The sequence below is a fragment of the Strigops habroptila genome, chromosome Z (genome assembly GCF_004027225.2).
Source record: "Strigops habroptila isolate Jane chromosome Z, bStrHab1.2.pri, whole genome shotgun sequence".
Lineage (NCBI taxonomy): Eukaryota > Metazoa > Chordata > Aves > Psittaciformes > Psittacidae > Strigops > Strigops habroptila.
In genome coordinates this window covers 88,885,759-88,910,573 of record NC_044302.2, presented here as the reverse complement: position 1 = coordinate 88,910,573, position 24,815 = coordinate 88,885,759, and the positions used below count along the sequence as shown (strand labels likewise).

Genomic DNA, 24,815 nt, shown 5'->3' with positions numbered 1-24,815 from the left:
CCATTTGCTGTCTCAGCAAATTCTAAAAAACTAACCCCAAAAACTAAAAAACAACAGGTCAAAAATACAGTAATAGAAGTTTAAAAAAATTAGTTAGAAAAATTCAGGGATAATCATTTCATAAAATAGCAAAGGAAGCAATAGAGCTGCATGCTCTCACATCTGTAACACATGCTTGCCTGTGCTTCTTAAATGCACTGCATTTGGGCACTGTCAGAAGTACCAGTAGTGTACTTTTTCATTAAAGTTCACCATTACATTCAGCAGGTCATCTACCAGAGGGTAACTGAATGCATATGGTCTTCTGTAGCCCTGTTTTGTGCATCACGTGGAGTAACTTCTATCTGTATCACTTGGCAATAGGAAGAAATATGTCTTGTTTTGATTGGAATGGCATGTTGCAGGGTGTACAGGTGGAAAAGCTATCTGAATTGGGAAGCAGCAGGAGATCTGGGTTGCCTTCAGTGCTACTCAGACTTGCAGCAACAACAATTCTCTCCCTATAGCCAAGCAAAGAAGAAAGCAATTCAGAGTTGTTCAGGTGTCTCAACTACAAATGAAATTCTCAGAGGACAAATCTGATAACACAGATAATCTGATAAATCAGGTAACACAGCTTTTTAGGAAACGCAATTATAATTATGACAAAGGCATCTATTCAGCCTAATCATTTCTGCCCGTAGCTTTCAATTTATTCATTCAAAAGCCAGAGTTCTTCTGTCACTTTAATCAAGTATAAACTGGCTTCTGCAGAGCGGTGGACTCACCTCTACACATTTTCTGACTCTTCATTTCTACCCTCTCCATTGTGCCAGTATGGCCATGAGGGTGATCACAGGGTGAATAAAATCAAGCTAAAAAAACTAACTTAGCTAAAATAAAAAGCCCACCTAGATCAATTCTCTGATCTGCCTCTCTCACAGCTGTACAAATTCCAATGCCACCAAAAGCAAGGAGGAAGAAACAAGCATGAGGGGAGGGGGCAGGAGCAGCCCCCTGCACAAACCCAAGTGAGTACTATAGGACCAACCTAATGGAGTCTTGTGGACTGCCTCCTTTGTAGTCAGCATCCTGTTGCTTGGCCCTCATCCGTAAGAAGCCTTGTGCATAACATCCCTGAACCAATGTATGTATGATTCATTTGACATGGGAAAAACAAATTTAAATGGCAGTTAAAAATACCTGCTGGTGCCTCAGAGGAGAGGGCTCCACTGAATACTAGACCAGCCTGATTTACACGCCAACGCTTTGGTGATGCCCGCTGGGTGTCTCATGCATTGACCATGTTGCCTTACACAGTCAAAAGTCTCAGTGTTAGTTTGGCTGGATATCAGCTAAAGGAATGGCTACCAGCCACTTCAGAGACAGCCAGAGAAGCAACTTCCTGCAACTCTTGCCACACACATACTGCTGTCATGCATCGTGGTTTCCTAATACTTGTCTTTTTTTATTGTCCAGAATTTAAGGAATGTTTACATCTATATACACTAGAAAAAATGTGCAGCACATCTGGAAACCTAGAGCATTTCCAATTCTCACATGCAGACATAGTTAACTCAATCACTGGAAGTGATAGAGTTGCAGTGCTTGCATATGTAGTGCATGGTGCTTTGCTTGTGTATGACGTGACACTTCCTGGAAGTGGTGATTCATTTTTCTTGCCCAGGAGGCTGAATCCTTCCCAGAAAGGTCTACTGGGGAAAATAGAGACATCCTTAAACACATGTGGATCCTCTCATTTCCAGAACTAGGACATACATACTATTTATTTGAAAGTAAGTGCATCACATTTCCATTCTCAACTTACCAGCCCTTGCTAGAGAAAACCAGGATTCCTAAGACTATTGTCTTAAATAAGGTGACATCACAAAATCTGTGCTCTCCACAACTGAGAAATGGAGGTTCTACAATGGATGGATTACTGCAAGCACTGTGTGGAGAACCATGTCCACACAAAGCTGCTGCCTTGAACCAAAGTAACTTATGAATATGTAACTACCTGCGTAGAAATTCCTGCAGTTCCTTAAGAAAGACTAGTTGCTGCATATGACCGGGATGATATCCATTCCATTAGTGGTCATTTCTAGAGTCTGGAAATGTTTGTCCTAAGGCCATATCCCATCTTCACACCTTTTTTTTTTTTTTTCCCCCAATACCAAGGGATAGCTCATTTCATAATAAAAGCCCTGTCACAGCTAAGCTAAGCACAGCCTGCCAGAGCACAAAAGGCCATTTGCTAAAACCAAAGCCTCAGATAGTCTTCAGAATCCTAAAGAAATGTGAATTTGGGTGGCATTTTTATCTCTTGCTTACCTGAATTAGAAATACTTGAACAGACTGGTCCTCTTGGGCTGTTGCAGTAAAGCACAGGCTCTTTCTGTTTGCTCTTTTTATAACCATTTGTTCCCAGAGTCGGGTGTTGAGAATCAGTCTCAAACTGCCTTGATTTCGCATAACTAAAATAAGGTTTATATGATAAGTCATTGGAACCATCTCCATTTTTACTGCAGCAGTTTTCTCTAGCACTTGCATGCAACTAATATTTTCATAAATTAGTATTTTTAATTTGGTCTAGAACCTGACACGGTGATAATTTTTTTAAATAATTTTTAAATACCCAAATACATTAGCTTCTTTCAATACATACAAAGCAAATAATCTGCTGAAACCGTGCAATACAGTACTAAAAATGACGGCACAGGAAAAACAACATTCCAGAAATGACTTGAAACAGTGCTCCTGCAAAAGCAGAATCAACAAAGAGCAAACTGTCAGGCTGATGACTGAGCTAATGACACACTGCAGTAAAAATACACAGAACCTAACAACATAGTAAGCATGAGTGTACAAACTGAGTGAAAAATCCCCAATGCCTCAGTCTGTAACACAGCTAACTTCTATCAGGCAATGTTTTAAAAAGATTCTCAGCAACTTGACTTAAATAAAGCTAGCTACTCAGTTTTAAATGTTTTGAAATAAACTTATTCTGGCCAGCAGTGGTACAAGTTATTTAGTGTTTTGTGTGTATGTGTAGCTTTGGTATTTAAATCTTACTTAGCCTTGACTGCAGCATTCCGTGTTTACTGCTAGAAGTGTCATTAAGCCTCAGGGAGCCTCTGCCTCTTTCAATCCAAGTTAAAGAAAGCTTATTAAATACAAAGAGCTTGCAGTTGATCTGAAAGAGAAATACATGATGGAAATTACCAGCCAATGTTAATTTTATTGGTTCTAAAACTTTATGTTTTTAAACCTTTTGATACAGCTTTTAATACATCCATATGCATGTATACAAAGACAGACACACAGATCACCAGTACTACTTAAAATGAAATGGCTCCCATATCTGTGCTAAACATTCTGCTAGTCATGGAAAACATTCAGCATGAATCCCAGTTTACTTTTTCAATTATTTCATCTGTCTTAACTCTTTATCTGTGATGCCCACTAACACAGCTGAATTTGTTGCAACTGTTCTACAATCTGATTCCCCCACCTATTGGAAACATTATGCAGACAATGATACCAGTACCACTATAGGAGAGTACTACTACAAAGAGAGTAAAACTTCCAGGTTCTGACAAGACAGAAGATTTAATCAATGATAAAATTTCCCTGCCCATGGCAGGGGGGTTGGAACTAGATGATCTTAAGGTCCTTTCCAACCCAAACCATTCTATGATTCTATGATAAAATAATGTTCAATGTTAAGATTTTTAAAATCATGTAAGTCATTGCTATTTTCTAAGAACATAACATTTTTAAAGTGAAGCGTAGTAAGGTGTGTCTTGCTGGGCCAGAAAAATAACTAATATTTTAGACGAACTATAAAACTAATTACTTTGTGTCATGGTTTAACCAGGACACTCTGACAACACATTGCTGGTTATAAAAAAATCTTTACCCAAATCATTTTCAATTTTGCTGGTTTAGTTACTGCTGTGTAGTTGCTTATAAAATGCAACTGCAGAATGAAATTCTGAAGCAGTCACTTATTGAGAAGGACTACAAAATGAACAAATATAATACGAAAAAGAAAATACCAGTCTACAGAAAAATGGGTTAGCAGAGGCATATTTTAAAAAAGTGAAAATTCAAAATATAAACTGAAGTTATTTTCAGATTGCTGCAATCTGTAATGAATCTAGATGTTCTTTTCAACAACAAAACTGATCACCATCTAGTCTTTATGAAATACACACCTGTAATACATTGTGTTCTGCTTCTTCTCCAGTTATAACTTCAACTTTATCGAACAGAATTTTCTCCACTGGCTTGGAAACACAAGCAGCTGCTGATTCAATTAGTGTTGCATTCTTCAACAGAGGTGTTTCTGTAAGGAAAAAAATGGAAATCCAGGACAACAAAACTAGCACACAGGATGGCCTGTGACTTCAGTAAACCCAGTTGTGTCAAAGTAATTTATCTACCTGAGCAGTCACAAAATACAAGCAGCTTAAAATTGTTGTTAAAAATACAGTCCAAAAAGCATTCACAAAGTTCACTGCATTTTTATTTTCAAATAATGAACAATAACAATCTGTAATAAATAGCAATAATCTGTAAAACCCTAACCTTTCCTGAGTAATTTAAGATGATTGATTCTGAAGTTAATCCAGTTCAAATGTCATAAACCAAACTGTAGCTGCTTTCTGAACTCAGGTTTTGGCACATTCTGCAAGCGTATTAGTGACCCAATAACTTGAGAGTAGACTAAAATTATTGACGAGCACTCATTTTATATCCTCTAAAATGCACTGAAACATAATAATAAAGCCAACGGTACTTGTTTGCTTACTTGTTGGTGGACTGACATGACAAGATTCTATGTACATGGATGTTATTTCTCCTTTGTATGTACTGGCTTTGTTACATATCTTGGGATGCCTCTCAGGACTCTAAAAAAACCAAGGGGAAATAAAAATTCCCATTTAAATAAAATGGCTGTGTTACTTCATATCAAATAGAACACTGAATCATTCATGCATACTAGGCTGAAGTTTAGCAATTGTAGTATCTTCAGAGTAAAAATTGACCCAGATGATACAATTTCAGTCTCTACTGGAAGTACTTTTATTATCATGAGTATATCATTTTTCCACTAAGAAGAATGGCCTCTTTGTATGGATCCCAGACTAGGATTTAAATCCACTGAAGGATTTAGATGTTTATGTACCAGCTAATTTCTGGTTTAAGCACGTAAGCCCTAGAAGAATAGTTTAAATACTCAAAAGCAAGGGAATTAAAAATTTCCATGACCTTCAGTTTTTGCAGATAAAATTTCTTAGGCATGTCTAAATAAATGCCTTTGTTTCCCTTCAATGCTCAGTGGCTCAACACCTATCTTGTAGCTAAATACTTGTCATAAGTCATAATCCAGACCTATCGTTGCCAAGCTTTTTCACTGGCAGATATGCATACTGTTTTCATTCTACTTCTGCTGGAAAATGAATTTCAATTCCATTTTATGTGGTGCAGTCCTCCTCAGCTTGGGAACCACATTTTTGTCCGAGTTTCCTTAGGACTTGACCCATTAAGCTGTCTCACAGCACGCACAATATAGTTCAACATGGACACTATCTAGCATACTTATTTCTCCCATTTCTTACCAGTTATGAGGGAAACCATTAGAGTGGTGGGGACCACATTCTTTTATCTTGTTCCTCTCTTACTTTACATGGAACATAAAAAACACTTTTTCAGGTAAAAAAATGAGAAAAAGAGAAAAAGCGCAGCCTAATATGAGTTAGTAATTAGAGTACTTATCTTGGATGGGGAAAATAGGGATGCCTAACCCTCCTACAGCAAATATTTAAAGATTTTCTCCTCAACAGTCATTTCAATCATATTTACTCCTATCTCTAAAAGAACATGAGGAGCTAAAAAAATTCACTATCTGAAAATAATTATACTCATAAATACATTAAGCTTCATAAAACATCTGCCAGCAATTACAGATCTTACCAAAACTCTCTCCACCATGTTTTCTCCAAACACAAAATCAGACTTGCTGATGTTTTGTACACTTCTGTCTTCAAACAACTGACTTCTGTGGAAACAAATAACATAAGAATGTGATATAGAACTGTTTAAAATTTTGTAAAATGTATAAATAAGTTCATGCAGTTGCCTTAGCACGCCTTGCATTAAACAAAAAATGACCACTTAAGTAATCAGAAACTTAATTCTTCAAGAGCATCTGAGAATATTCTTCATGTAACATTTCAGAAAAAGGAATATAGAATATCACGCTGTATTTCATGAAGATTATTGAGGATGTTCCTTAAAAGCAAAGAACAAGAAGCAAAACTACATGCCACCTCTTCCTACTCCTCAGGGAAGTGTCCTACTCCAGAAGCTTTAATGAGTTATTAACAGTTATCCCTTCATGTTAGTAGAGCTCTGGTACCCTTCAGAGTACTGTACTTCCCAGAGCCTTACAGGTCATCCTTGGTCATCTACCTAACATCTTGGAAAGGCAGCCAGGCAGTGTATCCTAACGCACACACTTTCAATTCACATAAATACTGCAAAAATGTGAAGGTATCATAGCAGATGATTTATGATGAGGTACAACTGAAACAGGAAAGAAAGATCTTCCATTTTTCAATGACCTGTTCTATAGATATACTTAAAATGAGAAGTGAAGAAAACTAAATACTTGCAATCCTTTGGTACTGCCCAACTAAGTTTAGGGATACAGTTTGGGGAGAAAATTTCATACAGTAGATAAATCACTTCATGTTTAGGATCTCAAGTGTGACTGGTTTTGGCAAAACCTACATTAAAACAACTTCTGTCCCTTTTTCCTTCCTGGATAAAAAACATTAAGGTTTTTTTTTTTTGCATTGCCACCCTGAGTTTAATTCCTCTCAGTTAGCCTCTTACCTCTCAGGAGATTTTAAGAGAAGGTGAATGCGTTTTTAAATAGTGACAGTCACAACTCGTAAAAAGTGTATTAATTGTGGATTACATTCAAGCATATTCTAAGTACAGTTGTGATCTGACCTGCTAATTACATAGCCACTGAAATTATCAAGATCCATTTTTTATAAAAATCACCAGAATGTAAACTTCTCTGTATGGAAGTTGTTCCTGCTGCTGGTTTGGTTTTTTCTTTTACAGAAGGCTTACAGGTTGTTCATGCTTTCTGTAGAGCTTAATCAATGCATCTCTTGCTGGCAAAGGCAAAACCACCCAAGTTCTTGTCTATTTCTGTTTCCAGAAGGATGACTTGGCAGGAAGATGATCTGATGTTTTGTCACAAACTGCATAATTCAGCACCACTTATCTGCTCTTCCAGATCATTTATCACGCTTGGGAGGGCTTAACAGCACATATGTCATGCAGAGGATATTCCTATTAATAAGCTGGGTTTGTGGCCAGAACTTTGATGACTGCCTCTAAAACTTAGTTTCTATGTTCACAACTACAGCTCCTCATATAGGATGAAGGATTTTCCAAGTATAAGCTATCTCCATTTTACGTGTAAGGAAAAAAATATTCCTTAACATTCTCATGCTTGAAGTGTTGCTAAAACAGCAAATAAGAAAAAGAAATCAGAGAATCCATCTCTTTTCAACCTTGAAGACCTCCATATGTGTCTGGGGCTATGAACAGGGAATCAAAAGTGTGTTTAAACTAATAAATTTCTTACTCCTTAAGAAAACTCTCCACTAAAATTCACTGAATTGTGGTTGTTTTCCATTCTGAAATTTCATCTGCTACATCTAGACCACTCCAGTAGCAACTCAGTAAGAACAGCACTCCAGAAGAGATAAAAACCAGTAACTAGAGCCTTGTCTGAAATTAATAATGTGGGAAATGGATTTATTATTTTCAGAAATGTAAAAGAAAAATAATAGTGCAGGATCTTTCTTTTCAGAGAGTTAACTGGAAGTGCCAGCCTTAGAGTGTTATTAAACCTCAATACCCTTGTGTTGCTGCAGGGTAAGAACAAAATGTGCCAGGGATGACATTGCCATGGAGATGAAAAGCAGAGGCACTGAATTCAGGGAATGACCACTAACAAGGAAGAGTGGGAGTAGGAGAAATGTGGGTAAGATACTGGAAAGGTTCTAAGGAAAGGGAGCCAGGTACTGTCCTTCTCAGAGTGTCTGGAAGGGTCTGAGTAGCTCCCAGGTCTAATGCTGGCCTTGAACCCTTGCAGTTTTCCAAGCAAATCCTTGTGCAAAGCTGAATACATGACAAGAAGTCTGCATTTTCCCAGCATTGTATTTCTGTCACTTACAACACAATCTCCTTGCTTTTACTCAGAATCAAGAAATAGCAAATTTCTCATTTTCAGTTCGTTACTACAGCCAGTTCAGGAAATGGAACTACTGGTGGTTTCCTGGGACACAAACAGCTGCAGCAACTGCAGAGGGCTAACAAACCACTTCCATTCATCTCTCTACAGAACTGTATCACATAGAGAAGAAGAGGTGGAAGAGGAAGGGAAGTTAAGAGGGATGTTTGCATGCAGCAGCAATCCTTGCTGTTAAGTCTTTCTGCATTTTATTTAGTAAATAAACATCAATAATTACACCTTGATTGATAATTAAAAACACACCTAAAGAATTCTTTTCTTAGCAATAAGCAGGTCTGGCTGCAATGTTCACTACTATTTAGCATGTACATGGAGTTTAGTAAAGTTGAATACTTGCTGTCAGGTTACCTGTAAGAAAACAGCTATGCCAAGAAGATTTTACTGAAGTATTTTAAAGCATCAGGCACTTAGCAAGGATCAGAAGAATGGCACTTAGACCCCCCTGCAACCTCAACAGAGCAGTAAGCACCTAGTTGTATTTAAATTAGATTTCAGCTTCTCAAATAAACCAACATTTACCACACTTGCGATATATAGAATTAATGAGGCACAAATACCTCAAGCAGATTAGCAATTTCTTTTTTAAAGAAGAAAAGGAAAAGAAATACCATAAGCACTTTTAAGTCTTGCAACTTGTTGACACTGAAACACTGAATTGGATTTCTCTGTCCATCTACTCCACAGTTTTGAAAAAGCCTCTCAGCTATCTTTTCCTAGATATTATGCAGGTGACAGAAGTAATAGACTTGGAGTGTCAATACCAACAGATTTTGAGGTCAGTACCATCTTCCCTCAGCTTTTCAATGTGCATTACCATCACTCTGAGTTAGCTAAAAAGCCAGCATGTTTGTCGCTCCACGTTATCCTCCCAAGGCATCATTACAGCATTGATTGTGATAGAAAAGGACAGGCTGGCTCTTCTGAAATCACAGTGAGCATCTGCCTTCTAATGTTCTGAAGAATCTAAGTTGTGAATCTAAAAATCCCTTACCTCCTCAGAACCCCAGCACTGTGTATCCCAAATAGCGGGTGCAGAAGATGGACCATAGATGAAGAAGGCTTAAATAGACTCCTTTGCAGTTAATGTGTTCCCTTTGGAGAATCGCAAATGTGTTATACGTGGCCCTAGCAATTTTGAAATGTCATTCTGTCATCATAACTGATGTATCAGATGTATTCCTGATGCTCACAACTTCCAGGTAAATAACCCTCATAAATCATCAGCAAGCAGTATTAATACCCACACAATAACCTGCTAACACTAAACTGGCGAACCACAGACCTAACAGTCTCATGAGCTGGTCTCCAGAGAGAGGTAATAGCCCACTTTTGCACTAGTATGAGCTCTTTCAGTCATATACAGCGGCAAGTCCAAGGAAGTCAGCTTCTTCATGCAGAAATTTTGAAGTCCATGCGAGTGAACCCACATCTGCACAAAGACTGCACCCTACCACAATCACCACAGTTAGCTGTTCATGCCAGACAGTCTGGTGTGAGCACAAGTAGAGCATCAGTTGTAGCATTCACCTTGTCTTCCAAATCAGTCCTGTATGGTTTCCTTCACGTCTCCTATGTCCTAATCTCCTATCTCCTAATATGTCCAATATATTTTGCAAATTCCTGAGTCTCTCTGCATCTGTTTATGAGATGCAGCAGCTATGCAGTCAGAGGGGAGTTCTCCAAAAGGACACAAAGATGACTGTAAACATACAAAACCAGAACAGATTTTGAACTGCCAAAACTGCATGAGATGGCAAACCAAAATAGTTTCTGGCCTGGGAGTTGCTAGTGGGAAACAAAATATCCCACAGAGATTAACTCCTGGCAGAGGCCATTTCTTATGGCATATGGAGCTCATGTCAGCACCTACAAATCCTGGCACTACATATAAGCACCAGTGAGCACTGTGTGGGTGTAGACAGCATGGGCTTAGTACCATGTTACGTATGTTAGACAGAAAGGCATGCCATAGACCAAGTGATGAAATGGTGTAGAAATATAATAAATAGAAACTTACGGTGGTGTTTTAGAGCTGGAAAGATTCACAGTAGTAGATGATCCTGCTGCTGTTTTGGAACTTACTGAATTCTCAGCATAAGAGTAGGAGCTGTCTTCAGATAGCTAGGAATAATAAAACTATATGAATTAATTAGACCAAGGTTATTTTCTGCTATAAGCATATCTGCTAGAAGTCCAGAGTCACTGAGGTGTATGTGATGTATGTACATATATATATATGTGGTAGTTGGCAGAGCTTCCTCCAGCTGTGTAGTTGGCAGAGCTTCCTCCAGCTGTGTACTAAGCCAGTACTCTTAATCAAAATGCTAAAATATTACATTCTAAATAAACAAAATCCAGAAGACCCTCAAAGCTGATTTGCCCACAGAACCCTGATATCTGAAAGTTGAGACAGCCCACCGAGAAGAGATGTTTTTTCAAACACAGTCAGAATGAGTTTAACAGTTCACACCCTGTCAGTGATCCAGCAATTTCACTGCAATTGATATAGGAAATTTCTTGAAAATCGTACAGTGGAATAATTACTTTTCTTTTTACCTGAACATGTGCTTCTTTCTCAGTCACGAGAGATACTACAGGATTTTCAGGACAGGTCAGGGCTTGTGGGGGTTGTAAAATGGCAGGTCTAATGACATTCCGCAATTGACTTCGTGACAAGAATCCTTGCAAAACACAAAGACAAAATATTTAAACAAAGACATTTTCTCACACTTAATTTATACCTATGTGTCTTGCCTCTTTAGGTAAAAGCATCAAAGCATGTTTAAATAACATTTATTGTTGTTTACTTGCTACATATTCTGAAAAATTGTAATCCCTTCTAAAATACAGAACTCTGCAGTGACAGCAAGCCCCGTTATCCTATCAGAATAAAAAGGTAATTTGTTATATACATAAATACACTTACTTATAAGTTGTACTTTATTTATTTAAACATTTCTCTACATTTATATTTACTGCTCTGTGTTAGATCTGTCTTCTGGTATTTCAAATTTAGCCCTGCACCTGCAGATGCCAAGAGGGTTCTTTACTGCCTTCTCCAGGAGTGCAGTTATTCAGTTAGAAATGTGGAATTTCATTATTCAAAGTTATGTTCTGTCTACTCAGGAATTCACTAGTCAGAGCAGAAGCTCATAACAGAGCTCACAGGGTATCTATGCTGTCAAACAAATAACTTATGAAGCCCATAAAGATACTTAGCTTATCACTTATCAGAGAGAAAAGGTGTCATTTTTATGTCTTTTATATCTGTTAAGAATGTATTTGTGGAACTACAGTGAAAAAATACTGCAGTGATGGTTACCTTGTTTTGTACTGCTGATCAGATCAGGGTTTCTTTGAAGAAGAGCTGAGGTCATGAATATGTTATTCTTCTTTACTACAGAACATGAAATTTAAACTTTAATAAAGAGTAACAATAAACTTCTATTAATAGTTCATGTTTCTGTAACCCCTCCCTATTTTGGTAGCACCTGAGCAATATTCCAACCTATCCACCCAAACACAATCACTGAGGTAACTGTCACCTTCATTTTATAGGTGGGTAGACTTCAGTACTGAAAGCAGTATGGATTTTCTGGCTATGTCAGACACAGGTATCTTTTGGATACTAATAGATGTTTTCGACTCATAAAATCCTTCTTCAGCTTTGAAAACCAGATGCTGCTGGTTTGCAAAAGCCATTGGAATGTCAATCCTATCTGGTCCAATCTTAGGCATTTTTAAGATGTGTCAATGAGACTCAAGAACATAGGAATAAATAAGTGTACCCCCTGTTCTGGTAAAAAGGCTTTCGTAATTTGCTGTAATGATGGCAGTGCACTGCTGATGCTTTCACTGGTTTAATAAAGATACCAAATACTGGCCAGAAAGTGATGGTAACCATGTACCATGTCCTCTAAAACAACAGAACTGATACTCCATACACAATCACTACTTTTTCATTGCAGAAAGATTATGGTTTCTTCCTATAACAATGTTGTGTCCCCTTCAGATTATTTAGAAATCCTTTACGTCAGTGCCTGTCAAGCACCTGTCTCTGGTAAGAGACAAGGATTCAAGAGCACTCCCTTGCTCCTGTTAAGTGGGAGAATACTCCCAGGGTTACTGGTTAGGTGGAAGACAGGCTCCTAGGATAGAAAATTATATTCGTATAGGAACCATAACCATTAAATTGCAAGCAAACTAATTAATGTAATTACATCATCCTGTTTTTTTCAAGTATAATTTGTACTTGAATTTGTACACTCTATAAATGCATATTTGCAAATTATTCAAAGATTCCTCCCTAACACTGCAGGATCCCTTAACAACAAATACAAAAAACATTTTTTCTATTGAACTGCCCGTCCCTCTTGTAAAACATTCTTTTCTTTCTCCTGTCCAAATACCAGCCTAGTACAATGCATTTCAGCTCTGTCCTGCAGAAAAAGCATTTATGTACACCTCATTATTTTACCTGTTTTACTACATAAATATTTATTGATTTTGTTTTGTCTTTTTTTTTTTTTTTTCAAATTACCTAGCTGGGAGGGAGGGAAGGTAGGAAGTACGGTGAAGGAAGACGATCTCCCTCTTTTCTGAGTTAGAGTTGTATCTGAAAGGATAAGAGACTGAAATTATAATTTGTTTGGAGAAAAAAATATATTAATTGTAAGGTTAGTCAATTTGCTGTCATGCCTTCATTGGCAGTAGAATAAATAATCACTGCTAACTACCAGCCTTCTGAAGTAGACGGTCTATACTGCTGAATCGGAGAGGTCTCTGAGGCCAAGTGGCACAGCCTGGCCCAGGCACTCTGCTCATGGCTCGTCCACCCTCTAACAGTTCTATCTTGGAGACCACCAGTTGGAGAGGTTCAAAACAGAACCAGGAAGTGAGCTATCAGTTAAGCAGTGTGGACAACTAAGAGGTCAAACACTCGTGCTTCCTCCTGCACCCTGCTTTATTTTCTGACATAGGCATACCGTAAAATTTCTACTTAAAATTTTTTTATGATCTTGGTATAATTTTCAGAGTAAACCAGACTTAGCTTATCTTAAATCTTATCTATGTTCAGGTGTGTCACAGGACTAGATAAAACAAAATATAGTGTACACATATTAATGCCTAAATTCAGAAGTAACTTTTCGGTCCCATCCATAAGGTAAATAAACACTGTAAAAAACAAATCAGTCCTTCTGCTCAGCAGCCTCAATGACTTGTTTGCATTTCACATGGAAGTAATACCCAGTCCTGAACAGGCCTTCCAGGTCAGCTGTTGACTGGATGGAAGCAGGGGCCCTTCTGGAAACTGCTTCAAGTTTTCAGGGGTTGCCTAGGCAACACTGCTCTCTTCCACAAACCAGGAAATCTCATTCCTTTCCAGCCCTCCTCCTCCCTTGACTGCGTGAGTAATTCAAGGAAACAATATGAAATATACAGGTTTTTCACTACTTTATGTAGTACTATGTGAGCATAGAAAATGAATATATTTTTACTTAAAAGGAGATTTATTTGAAATTACCAGACAATTAGTATTGGTGTTTAAGTTTTCACAACTTGCAGCATTCCTACAGTGCAGAAATGTTTCTTAAACAGGAAAATTCCTTGTCTTCTTTAGAGACAGATGAGAACACAAATTATAGTAATTAAAACGCGACTGAAGCTAAATGTCATACCTGTGTTAAACTGAGAGTCAGACTTCTGGTGAGTAAAAGATGATGATCTTGCACGTTTTCTGGAACAACTCATGAAATCTAGAGAAAAGTAAATACAATGTTCTGCAGGGACAGATTGGCAGGAGGTTTCAGAATAATGTTGTGATACAGAATTTAAACCTGAACACACTAAATTCTAGGAATGACTTAAAGGAATGGCTTTAAGGCAGTACCTAAGAGCAAGAGGGCTTTGGAATCTGTCAACACCAGGCACAAAGCCCCAGGGACTCTTCTTTGTTTCTACTAACTTCAGGGAACCTAAATCAGGCACTAAGAATCAGTTTGAAGCCCATAGGCTCAGAAGACATAAGAATGAGAAGTTACATTATAATGTAGCCTAAACAAATAGAAAAGGGCAGCTAGGAGCTCATACTTGGCCACTTTTCAGGGCTTCTGGAGTTTGGCTTTCTTGTAACTGTAAGAGTTGAAATGGAAGAATTCTTGAGGAAAGACAGTGACATAGAATCACTGAATCATAGAATAGTTTGGGTTGGAAAGGACCTTAAGATCATCTAGTTCCAACCCCCCTGCCACGGGCACAGACACCACAAGACTCCGCCCAACCTGGCCTTGAACACTGCCAGGGATGGAGCATTCACAACTTCCTTGGGCAACCTGTTCCAGTGCCTCACCACCCTTACAGTAAAGAACTTCTTCCTTATATCTAACCATGTATTAGCATGTAGCAGATGGCTCTAGAACCCATATAGTCTTCATATACTAACAGGGATTTGTCTTTGCTCATACAAAGTAAGGGTCCAAACACTTATTTCACCAGCAACAGTCAGACCTATGAATAACCCAGTGTACTATACTGTTTCAATAAGGCGGTTATTACCATTTTCAGCTTTGCAAACTGGGTCTTCTGCAGGCCGCTGGAAAAAAAAATATAAGCGTGGAAAGGTCAAGGAGAACAGAACAGCCATTTTCTAGACCAGGACACAAAGTATATCAATCCAGCATATATGCATTAAAACCACTCTTGTTTCTAATTTCAACTCTTATTCTGAGACCATTTATTACAAGTCTTAACCTGAGTTAAAATCTTTTACTACTGCTAGGATCATTGGCTATAGAATCCTCATTTCTCAGCATTTTTTATCAATTATGAAAAAAAAAACCCAAAACTTTTTACCTTCAGAGAACGGTCCTTCTTTTCAAAAACAAACGTCGGCTGGGTAAGCACCAGTCTCTCTGGAAAAGAGAAGAGATCATTTTTGTTAGCAATTCTGTAACAGCATTTCTAAACCACAGTTCTCTAAGTGCCATGCAATAACAAACAGGTCTTTATCCTTTTGTTACAAAGAAAGAAAATATAAACTTGCAATGATGTACAGCACAGTCCATAAATATAAGAAAAGCTGCAGTCTTCAAATCCCAGTGTGATTTTTGCCTAACTAGATGCCACAGGATTTGGCCTCATGTTTTTTACACTACTTTTAGTTAAAAAGAACAAAAAAGTGCTTTTAGCCTTTACAAACAATGTCTGCCATCCTCCAAGAAGAGGGGTGACCTCTTCCCTCTTTAGTTCTCAGGAAAGTGCAAGGACACGAAATGCAAAACTATCCCAAAAGGAAAGCAAGGAAATGTGTTACACTCAGCCTCTCAGATGCGTTCATACTTCCTATTCTTTAGGCTTCAGGTAGGTGAATGCCTCACGCCAGTTAAAAGGTGTGAGTATGATATATTAACATATCAAATTCTACAGAACAAATTCTATTTTCAGGCGTACTTTTGCATTTCTTAGGTATGACTGAAAAAAACTTCGGATCTGTGTTTTGTTTGTGAGGAATTTTTATGAAACATATTTCAGCACACAGTTTCCTGATATCAGATTTTATGCTGATTTAGGGTTCACTACTTCTACATCTTACACTGCTTCTTTCAGCATCTTACTTTGCTAAGAATGAGACCTTCACAGCCTGTGCAACTATAATGGACAACTTTGGTCGTCAGTGTAAAAGAAGTCGTTTTCATCAATACCAGCAATTAATGACACATTTATTACACCAATAAAGGACACAATTAACAAGCAAAGAAGCAGATACAAATAGATTTTTTTTGACTACTACACACAGGATTCACCTCATGCTAGCTTGATCTCCATGGGTGATAAGGGCAGACTAGGATAACTACTGAGCTATATGACTGGCTTTTGGCCAGAGAAATCCCACATTTGATATCTTGTTAATCGAGATTTGACAGAGCATTTATCATATACACACCATTTTTATAACACTGGCTTCCTGTTACCTGCTGAACAACACCATCTGAGTGAAAATATACGGATCAACATTTTTTTCTCGGTTTGCATACCTATCTATGACCAAACTAGCACTGATACAATTACTTAAAGGTTTGATAAAATAAACATAAACCGATCATGGAGGAGTTAAAATTACTAAATAAACATATATGAATCAATCAAGAAAAAAGTAAATATTCTTAAAATAAATGCTGCATGTATGTAAACGGGCAGGAAGCATTACTCAATCACAGTGATCTACAGACACAGCAATAATAACTAATATAGTTTTGCTGTTGTTGGAGTTAATTGTGTATTTACTTGGGCATTATGTGTGGCAAAGGACTGAATTTAGCAAACCTGGCATGCTTTGCAATGAAGGTCTAGTTTGACCTCAGTAGAAAAAGCAGAAAAAAGTTCACATTGTTTAACTGCAAAAAAAGATAACTCTCTGTCGCTGAAAGTTGACGAGAGTTTCCATAATCTGGTTGCAGCTGGGGCCCATGGCACGGCATGAGATGGAGCAATTCCACTTCCATTCACTAGGGGGGAGTGGCTCACATAAACAATAGCATTTCACTACAATGTGATTTATTCAAGATAATAGGTTTCTTTTTCCTGTCTCCTCAAAAAAAAAAAAAAAAAAAAAAAAAGGACTTGTATTCTTATTGAATGAAGAAAAAATACAAAAATTAAAGCATGACTACAGAAACCTTTGTAATCTCCATAGTACCTCTCAAAACTCAGAAGCTAGCAGTATTTTTAAAGGTACATTTACTATTCTAAAACAGGAATAAACAAAGACTGAATTGCTGTGAAAAAGGAACTGACTTTCTATCACATAGTTAATTTTTGCTGGAGCTAAAAGTCTGTAGGGAATTTGAAGGAATTAGGAAAGTTTGCTACAATTTAAAAAACAAAAAAATTCCAGTAATAGTTTAAACCCCAAAAGTTCCTGAAAAAAAACGCTTAACTGGCTGATTACCAACAGAAAGATGTAAAGCTAGGGCATAACGGTACCTTTCAAAGATAAATATGAGTATTCTGATATTGCAGTAAATATAAAAGATATATCCCGTCAACTGCTTTTGAGCCAAAGCTGCCTGTAAATTAAGTCGAGGTTGCTGATGCTGCCACAGTTATTTATATTTTTTATGGTTCTGTATTGCTTCTACCCAAATCAAGAAAACCTTTTTGCAATTCCTGAAAAGTATTTCATGCAGCTCATCAGCAAGACCTTCTCTCTTCAATCAGCCCATTCATAACAGAGTTTTACAAATATATTTGTGTTTATTACATTATGTCTCCTGTGCATCAATTTCGAATTACATTTTAAACTTCTCAGCTATTCAAGCACAAAATATCTGTGGCTGATCCCTGCAGAAAAAGCAATGCAGAATTACTTGTGAATGTAACCACAAGGCCATCAAAGAGTTACCACAATCATGTTAACGTGCTGATTTTAACACCGGTGAGCAACTTTGCATTTCTCTCCTTGGGTTTCTGTACTGAGGTTGTGGCTGTCAGGGTGGATGGCTGTGTGTGGGGAGAAGGAGCCCCTGCACCCCCTGTCCCAGCAGCCGGGCAGAGCCTGACTGTCCAAGCAGCAGCCAAGGCTGGGTGCAGGCCGACAGAGCTGGAGCCACCCCTCCTGCTCGTCGCCAACAGGACACAGACAGACGCAGGCTGGCTAATGCCTGGTTAGGACTGGGCCGCTCCAGTCCTCAGCGGCTTGGTCCTTGTGGATAAAAGAGGCTGTTGGAAAAGTTACCAGAAAAACCTGCCAAATGGGCTGCCTCTGGCTGCAGGGACTGGAATAATCCACCAGCCTCAGCCAAGACTCCAGGCTCAGAACCTGTCTGCCCGCCCATGAATAATCACCACAGATTGGGCTCCCTTTTCCGTGCTACAGTTCCCCTGGACCTGCTGAGTTAGAAAGGTCTTGGCCTAAAGTTTGCTGCATTCGGAGTTCAAAATAAGCCCTTGCCCAGAAGACACATTAGAAAGGTCTACTTCCCTTGTTTGAGACCTTATCTGCACGGCCTCCTGTCCCGTGCAGAAGCACTACCAAATGTGCTCTGACATGAGCTTCACAACACAGATGGCACCTGGGTCTCAGGCCTGCTGCCTTCTCTGCTCTGCTCACCCAGAGCAGCCATCCCTGCCCCACTGCTCTGCCTAGCACTGTATGTGCAGGCCACTGGCAAGTTACAGTTGTTCGCATGCCCAGATGGAAACGGCATTTATAAAGCTCTTTTAGAAAGAAAACAGAGATGGGGTTTGGCAAAAATAATTGCTGGCTGCTGCCAGCAGTCAGAATGACATGCCAGAAATAATGTTTTTTATCCACTCCGTTTGTATCCCAAAAGCCAACATTGTCTATGAGGTGTATGAGTCCTTCAGCCTCTGCTGTGATATTCCACTCCTCATGGCTATTGCTTTTTCTAAAGCTCTATAAACTTCACAAACGCATACATTAAAAAGTAAGTGTGACACTGATGGTTTCGAAAAATTTAGGGTTGTTATTATTATTACTGCTTCATCTTGCCCAGAGGAAACATAAATGATCATTAACCTTTGAGAGCTAAGGACAGAGTGGAGAGAATAAAGGCCCAAATCTCTCTCCAATTTTCAGGCAATCATATGCCTGAAGTCCTATGTCAAAAGTGGCTGACAGTGCTTTGGCTCTATTCCTCACAAAGAGAAGCAAAAACCCCTCAAATCTTTAAGAAGTTAAGATAGGAAATTGTGATCTCAACAAGTTTTTTACTTCTGAATTTTACACAGCTAATTTTTGCTTTTTCAGATTGAAAAGAAAATAAATTGTTGCATCTTCACTATTACCAAACTTGCCAGAGGCCTGAAAACATTTTAATTCCTATTCATACCAAACGCTTTCACATTTTTGTACCTAAAGTTAGGAACCTGCATCTATAAAAAATAAGAGTAGAAGGTTTTGTATCACTCAGGGTGACTGACTCCAGTGAAAGTTCTGAGTGTGCATCGAATCTAAAAATCAAACTGATCTTATATATGCATTAAAGCACTAAAATGCAGGCACCAGAATTTGACAGTTTTTTACTGTTTTTTACGAGTCATATTTTTCTCCTCCAGTCTTAGCAATGGGTTCCATTGTAGGACAGAATTGCAGAAACAGATTTTCTCATTCAAATTTGTCCCCTGTTCAGATTGCTTTCATTGGTTAGTGGTCCCCTTTAGCTAAGCACAAAACTGAGTGGACATTTAAGGGATTGGTTTTCTGTGGTGTCAGAGGTATGCAACATCACCCAGATCTTCTAATTCCTGCTCAGTGACTAGACAATACCTTCTTCAGGGACCAGCCAGTGAGTGTTGAGGAAAGCTGTAAATACCTTTCCAGTAAATTAACCTAACACCCTATAAAATATAAGATTAAACATGTTACATGGTGTTCTGCTTTCCTGCTTTGTATTAGATTTTAAAATTAGCCTTAACTGAAAGCCATATGAAAAACTGTGTTTTCAAATATTTGACCACAGAGCTGGCAATAGGCGTGTTTTATTCTATTTTTCAATTGAGTTCCATTGAACAGTGAGGTGGCAGGATTCTCATGTCTCTGTTGTTTCTTTTAACAATTGCATGCAGAGAATTTCTTTGAAGGCCTAATGCCAATCCACTGGATTTTGCCTGAGCTTCTACTGTTCCAACAACTTTATGTATTATTTTTATAGCTCTTTACAAGTAACTACCAATCCTGCAATCAGGTATTTCGAATTGGCTTACCTAATGGACCTTTCACATAAAACCTGGAAAAAAACTCCACACAGTAGTTCATAACTGCCAACAAGGATGTAGCCCTGATAACAAAAGCTGTTGTAAAAAATTACATTTCCCTCAAAATTCCTTAAATTAAAACAACAAACTTTGGGTTTTGTAGCAATCCCATTTGCAGCTCACAGGAAACTTTTAATCCTAACACAGAAACAACAGTTTTTACTTTCCACAGTTGTATTGGCTTTGCATGGCAAGGTTCTGGTACTGGGGGGCTACAGGGGTGGCTTCTGTGAGAAGCTGCCAGAAGCTTCCCCCATGTCCAACAGAGCCAGCACCAGCCAGATCCAACATGGACTTGCCACTGGCCAAGACCGAGCCCATCAGCTATGATGGTAGCATCTCTGGGAGAATATGGTTAAACAGGGAGATGACACATCAAAAAAAACCCCAAAACTAGCAATTGCAGCTGGAGAGAGGAGTAGGAATATGTGATAGAAACAGCCCTGCAGTCACCAAGGTCAGTGCAGAAGGAGGGCAGGAGGTGTTCTAGGTACCAGGCAGATTCCCCTGCAGCCCATAGCGCAGACCGTGGTGAGGCAGGCTGTGCCCCTGCAGCCCATAGAGGTCCATGGTGCAGCAGGGGCATGCCCGAAGGAGGCTGTGACCCCCTGGGCAGCCCGCGCTGGAGCAGACTGCTGGCAGGACCTGTGGCCCCATGGAGAGAGGAGCCCACCCTGGAGCAGGTTTGGTGCAGGACATGTGACCTCGCGGGGGACCCACGCTGCAGCAGTCTGTTCCTGAAGGATGCAACCCATGGAAGGGACTCATGCTGGAGCAGTTTGTGGGAAGGACTCACAACGGAGAAGTCCAGGGAGGACTGTCTCCTGTGGGAGGGACCCTGCACTGGAGCAGGGGAAGATTGTGACGTGTCCTCCCCTGACGAAGAAGGAGTGGCGGAGACAATGTGTGATAAGCTGACCACAACCTCTATTCTGGGTGCCTTTGATGTGCTATAGCATGAATTTCCCTAGCTTTATATATTACTGCTATAATTTGCAAAAATAAAAGCAGAAACGCTTCTGCATTCTGATATTACAACTTAAGATTGCTGTTTCCCAAGTCATAGAACTCAAACCAAATAAAGTTCAGCAATAACAACAAATCCTTGCACATAACAAGCATTGCCATTTTGTTTATTTCACATGCAAATTAGCTTAATGGGAACAGGTAATTGGGAAGATGTTGAAAAGAAAAGTAGATTTACTGTGACTTCAGTTGCTACATCCTCACAGGTAGTTTTGCGTTACCGAAATACTGAGAAAAAAAGAAACAAGGGAAAGCTTTGCCTCTGCCATTTATGAATATATGTTGTTTACAGCTATTACTTGAAAAAAACCCACTAAGACAAAATATTGTGCCTGGCATTTTGTGGCAGTGTACATGAAGGAATAGAAAGCAACAATGGACTACCACGTAAGTGGAAGACAGATCCAGAAATTTGTATAGTTCTCTTAAAGAAAAAAGGAATCATTTTGAATATGCTAGCTGAAGATCTGTCCATTAACATGGTGCCTCAAGGAGCATCAGAGTTAAGCTAGGTAGGAATAAAACCAGTTTTTGTTCAATATGCTGCAAAGCCATAGAAAACTACTTATATTTCAGATAATAAAACTGCAGTAACAGGAAGAAGAGAAATAGAAATAGTGAAAATACGCAGTAGAGTAAATTAACAAAAATACTTTGCTATCCAAGCTCGGACTCATGTTTAAATATTACTTCTGGCACTTGATAAAAAAATACAGCTGTCAGTATTTCCAGAGATGAACCATTTTCATATATAAGGAGGCGAAAAAACAGTAGAACCCTCCTGGCTTAGAACAGGATTTGCTAAACCTGCAGTAGAACCATGGTTTCTGTTTTATAAATAGTCACTGAACTTTGCAACATGAAATAGAGTCAGTTCACAGTCAAGCGAGAGAGCAAGGTGCCAGCCAACATCTCAGGTCCCTGGTGACCTCATGACGTAAGCCAGGCATTCGTCTGCCAAAACTTGAGTAAGATGACACAAGCAAAATGGGGATGTCCCAGAACACTACTTTAGGCACCAAACTTAATAAAATTGACCAACTTTCAGATGTACAGAAAAAGCTTTTAATATTTTGCGCTGCTGATCCTGAGTAAGAGGTCTGTTTGTGGAAGTGCTGAGCAGCTGAGAACTTGGGTTAAGACTCCTATCTTGCACATTCTTTGTTATATAAATAGTTCATAACCCACATAAATAATTTCACTGTCATCAGGGACACCAGTTATGAGAGCAAGAGTTCTTCATCCAGGCACAGTTGTGCAGAATCAGGCCCTAACTTTTTAAGGCATCAATTACTCTTCTCAATGCTACAGATTCCAAATACAGTTTTCTTACCAGTGTGGAAAGGGTTCTTTTACCCAAGCAATTCCATCCACACAGCTTCCACTGTGGGGTTATAGCATGCCATATGAGATTTAAAAATTAAGACACTTTTCTTCAGACATGGAAACTCAGCTGACAGCCTGCAAAAGCGTTTATAAATACAACATATGTCATACCCATTCATGTCTGCAGAGCACCGTCCTTGTCTTTATATAGGCAACACATAAACAAGCATTGAAAAAACAACAACAACAAAAAAAACCCCAGCATTTCTGACAGAATTGAAACCCAGTTGGCTTTATTTCAAACATAAGAGTGAAGGAAATATTTTTGGGAGTCTCATCACTACAGTGTAATTCTAGCAGTGATACAATGCCAGAAGTAACTGTGTCACTAGACCAGTGGGACGGTGCCAAAGTATGTAACCAAAAATTATTTTATAAACACTGAAACTTCCAACATTCCAGTGCTCAGCATTTTTAATCTACCATAAAAGCCTGTAAAATACCCCATGCAAGGGCAATACAACTCATGGGCATACAAAGCTTTACCCTTTTCAGGGCACTGTACCACTATTAAACTTAATAAATCCCTACAAAGTAGCACAGAAGTAAAACTCATGACTTTTGTGCAGAAATTGAACCATGATCCAACAACACTCCCACATGCTTGAATTTTAGGCTTGTAAATAAATTGGATTATGTGTGCTCCACACTAAGCACAAACTGAAAGGCTGGTTAACGGATAAATTAGCCCAAGCTAATTAAGCTGTATCAGTCACAGCGTCAGGTTTAGACCTTGAAAGCACATACTTCCTCTTGCTGATACTGCTTCATTCATCAACCTGCATGGTAAAAAATGCTTGGTGGCATCATCTGCAAAATGTCTTTAAAATTAGCAGTTGTTTCATTTTGCATCCTCTTTAAAAATGTTGCTATTACAAATTCATGTAAGTCATTCTCAATTCTTGTCCCTCCTCACTACCTAGATGATAAAGGATCTTGCTCTCCACCTCTTCCATCAGGCCCCTCCTGAGGAGCTAGACTGCTCTCAGTGCCCAGGTGCACAGGCCAGGAATGGCCAGGAAAGCGAGCACTGATCCCAGGTATGGCCAGGAAAGCAAGTGCTGTTCCCACCTCTTGTCAGGCCCAGCGTTTTGGAAAGCTGCAGGAAGTTTGAATGACAAAGGAGTCAACACTCTTAGAAACACAGACGAACCTTTTTGGGGTGCTCTGCAAGTAAAACCCCAAACATACACTATCTGGTAGTGTCTTCAACTAAAATATAAATTGGGTATTCCTGATAGACTACCACTAAAAACTTGCAATAAAGAAAGAGCAGCCAGCCAAGCTCTCATTTTGCATCACCCACAACGCTGTTACCAACCGGCCACATTCTTCGTGTTTATCCCATTCCCCAGAAATCTCCTTGCAGAGAGACGCAGGACACATGCAGAAGATACTCGCCCACTCGCCCACCTACCTGGACAGCATTCCTCCTTGGGGTCTAACTTGCCGGGGCAGAGCCTGGGGCCGGGCTGTCCTTGCAGGCGAGCAGCTTGGTGCAGAGCCAGGGGGTCACTGGGCAGCTCTCTTCTTTTGGGGAGGTCAGGCTTTGCCTTCGCACTGTGCCTGGATCCGACTGAGGAGTCACAGCCGGCACAGGCGTGCCGTAGGTCCGTGTGTAAAACATTCCCCTCGCAGGCGGGAATTGGCTGATTTCTCATTGTGGGATCCTTAGAAGCACCTTTATCTATATAGATATGTAATCATATACGTAGATATAAAAGCCGTAGGTGGGGCTAGAACTCTGGATTTAGTCTTACCGCTGCTCCCTCGGCCACCCCGCTCAGGCCCGGGCTCCGCGTCGAGCGGCCCGTCGCAGCCGCCGCCGGAGGGTGACTGAGGCCGGGGCGTCCCGCCGGAGCTACGTTGACAGCGCGGGGCGAGCCCTTGGCGGGGCCGGCCGCGGGGAGGGGACATGCAGAGCCCGCGGATTGACATCAGGGGGCGGGCTCGGTGTCACCGGCTGAGGGAGCGCGGGGGGTGGCCGCTCCCGGGCGGCGAGGGGCAGGCGGCCGCGCCGCAGTCCCGGGTAAGGGCGGCCGCGGTCTCTGAGAGCCGGTCATGGAGGGTCAGCCCTGAACCCCACTGTGCTGCTTCCCTGACCGCGGTTTCTCCATGAACAACCTGTGTTTTCTCCTCTAAAGGAAGTGTACATTTCGCTTGGCAGATGTCTCCTTTGATACTGTGCTCGGTGTTGATTTTTCGGGCTTTTTGTTTTTGCAAAGCAGACCAAACATCAAGGGAGGCAGCCAAACGCTAAGATCATTCCCGTGCTGACATGAAACAAATGCAGTGTCAGCAA

The 24,815-nt window shown here is 39.8% G+C and overlaps 1 protein-coding gene across 4 annotated transcripts in view; it reads right to left on the bottom strand.

Moving 5' to 3' along the window:
- RANBP3L (RAN binding protein 3 like) overlaps positions 1-24,359 on the bottom strand; it is a 34,644-nt gene extending 10,285 nt beyond the window's left edge. For 2 of the 4 annotated variants that reach the window (XM_030470421.1, XM_030470422.1), the window contains exons 1-14: positions 24,274-24,359; positions 23,931-24,200; positions 15,179-15,237; positions 14,882-14,918; positions 14,005-14,082; positions 12,867-12,941; positions 11,649-11,723; positions 10,883-11,007; positions 10,344-10,447; positions 5,962-6,046; positions 4,796-4,895; positions 4,200-4,330; positions 3,055-3,175; positions 2,314-2,456 (exon numbers count right to left, since the gene is read on the bottom strand). In XM_030470421.1, coding sequence (XP_030326281.1) covers positions 2,314-2,456; positions 3,055-3,175; positions 4,200-4,330; positions 4,796-4,895; positions 5,962-6,046; positions 10,344-10,447; positions 10,883-11,007; positions 11,649-11,723; positions 12,867-12,941; positions 14,005-14,082; positions 14,882-14,918; positions 15,179-15,237; positions 23,931-24,174 — 1,377 coding nt within the window. In that variant the 5' untranslated portion in view covers positions 24,175-24,200; positions 24,274-24,359. Of the gene's footprint in view, positions 1-2,313; positions 2,457-3,054; positions 3,176-4,199; positions 4,331-4,795; positions 4,896-5,961; positions 6,047-10,343; positions 10,448-10,882; positions 11,008-11,648; positions 11,724-12,866; positions 12,942-14,004; positions 14,083-14,881; positions 14,919-15,178; positions 15,238-23,930 lie in introns of all 4 variants that reach the window. The other 2 variants (XM_030470423.1, XM_030470424.1) reach the window with 1 other exon arrangement.
- Between the last annotated feature and the right edge of the window lie 456 nt (positions 24,360-24,815).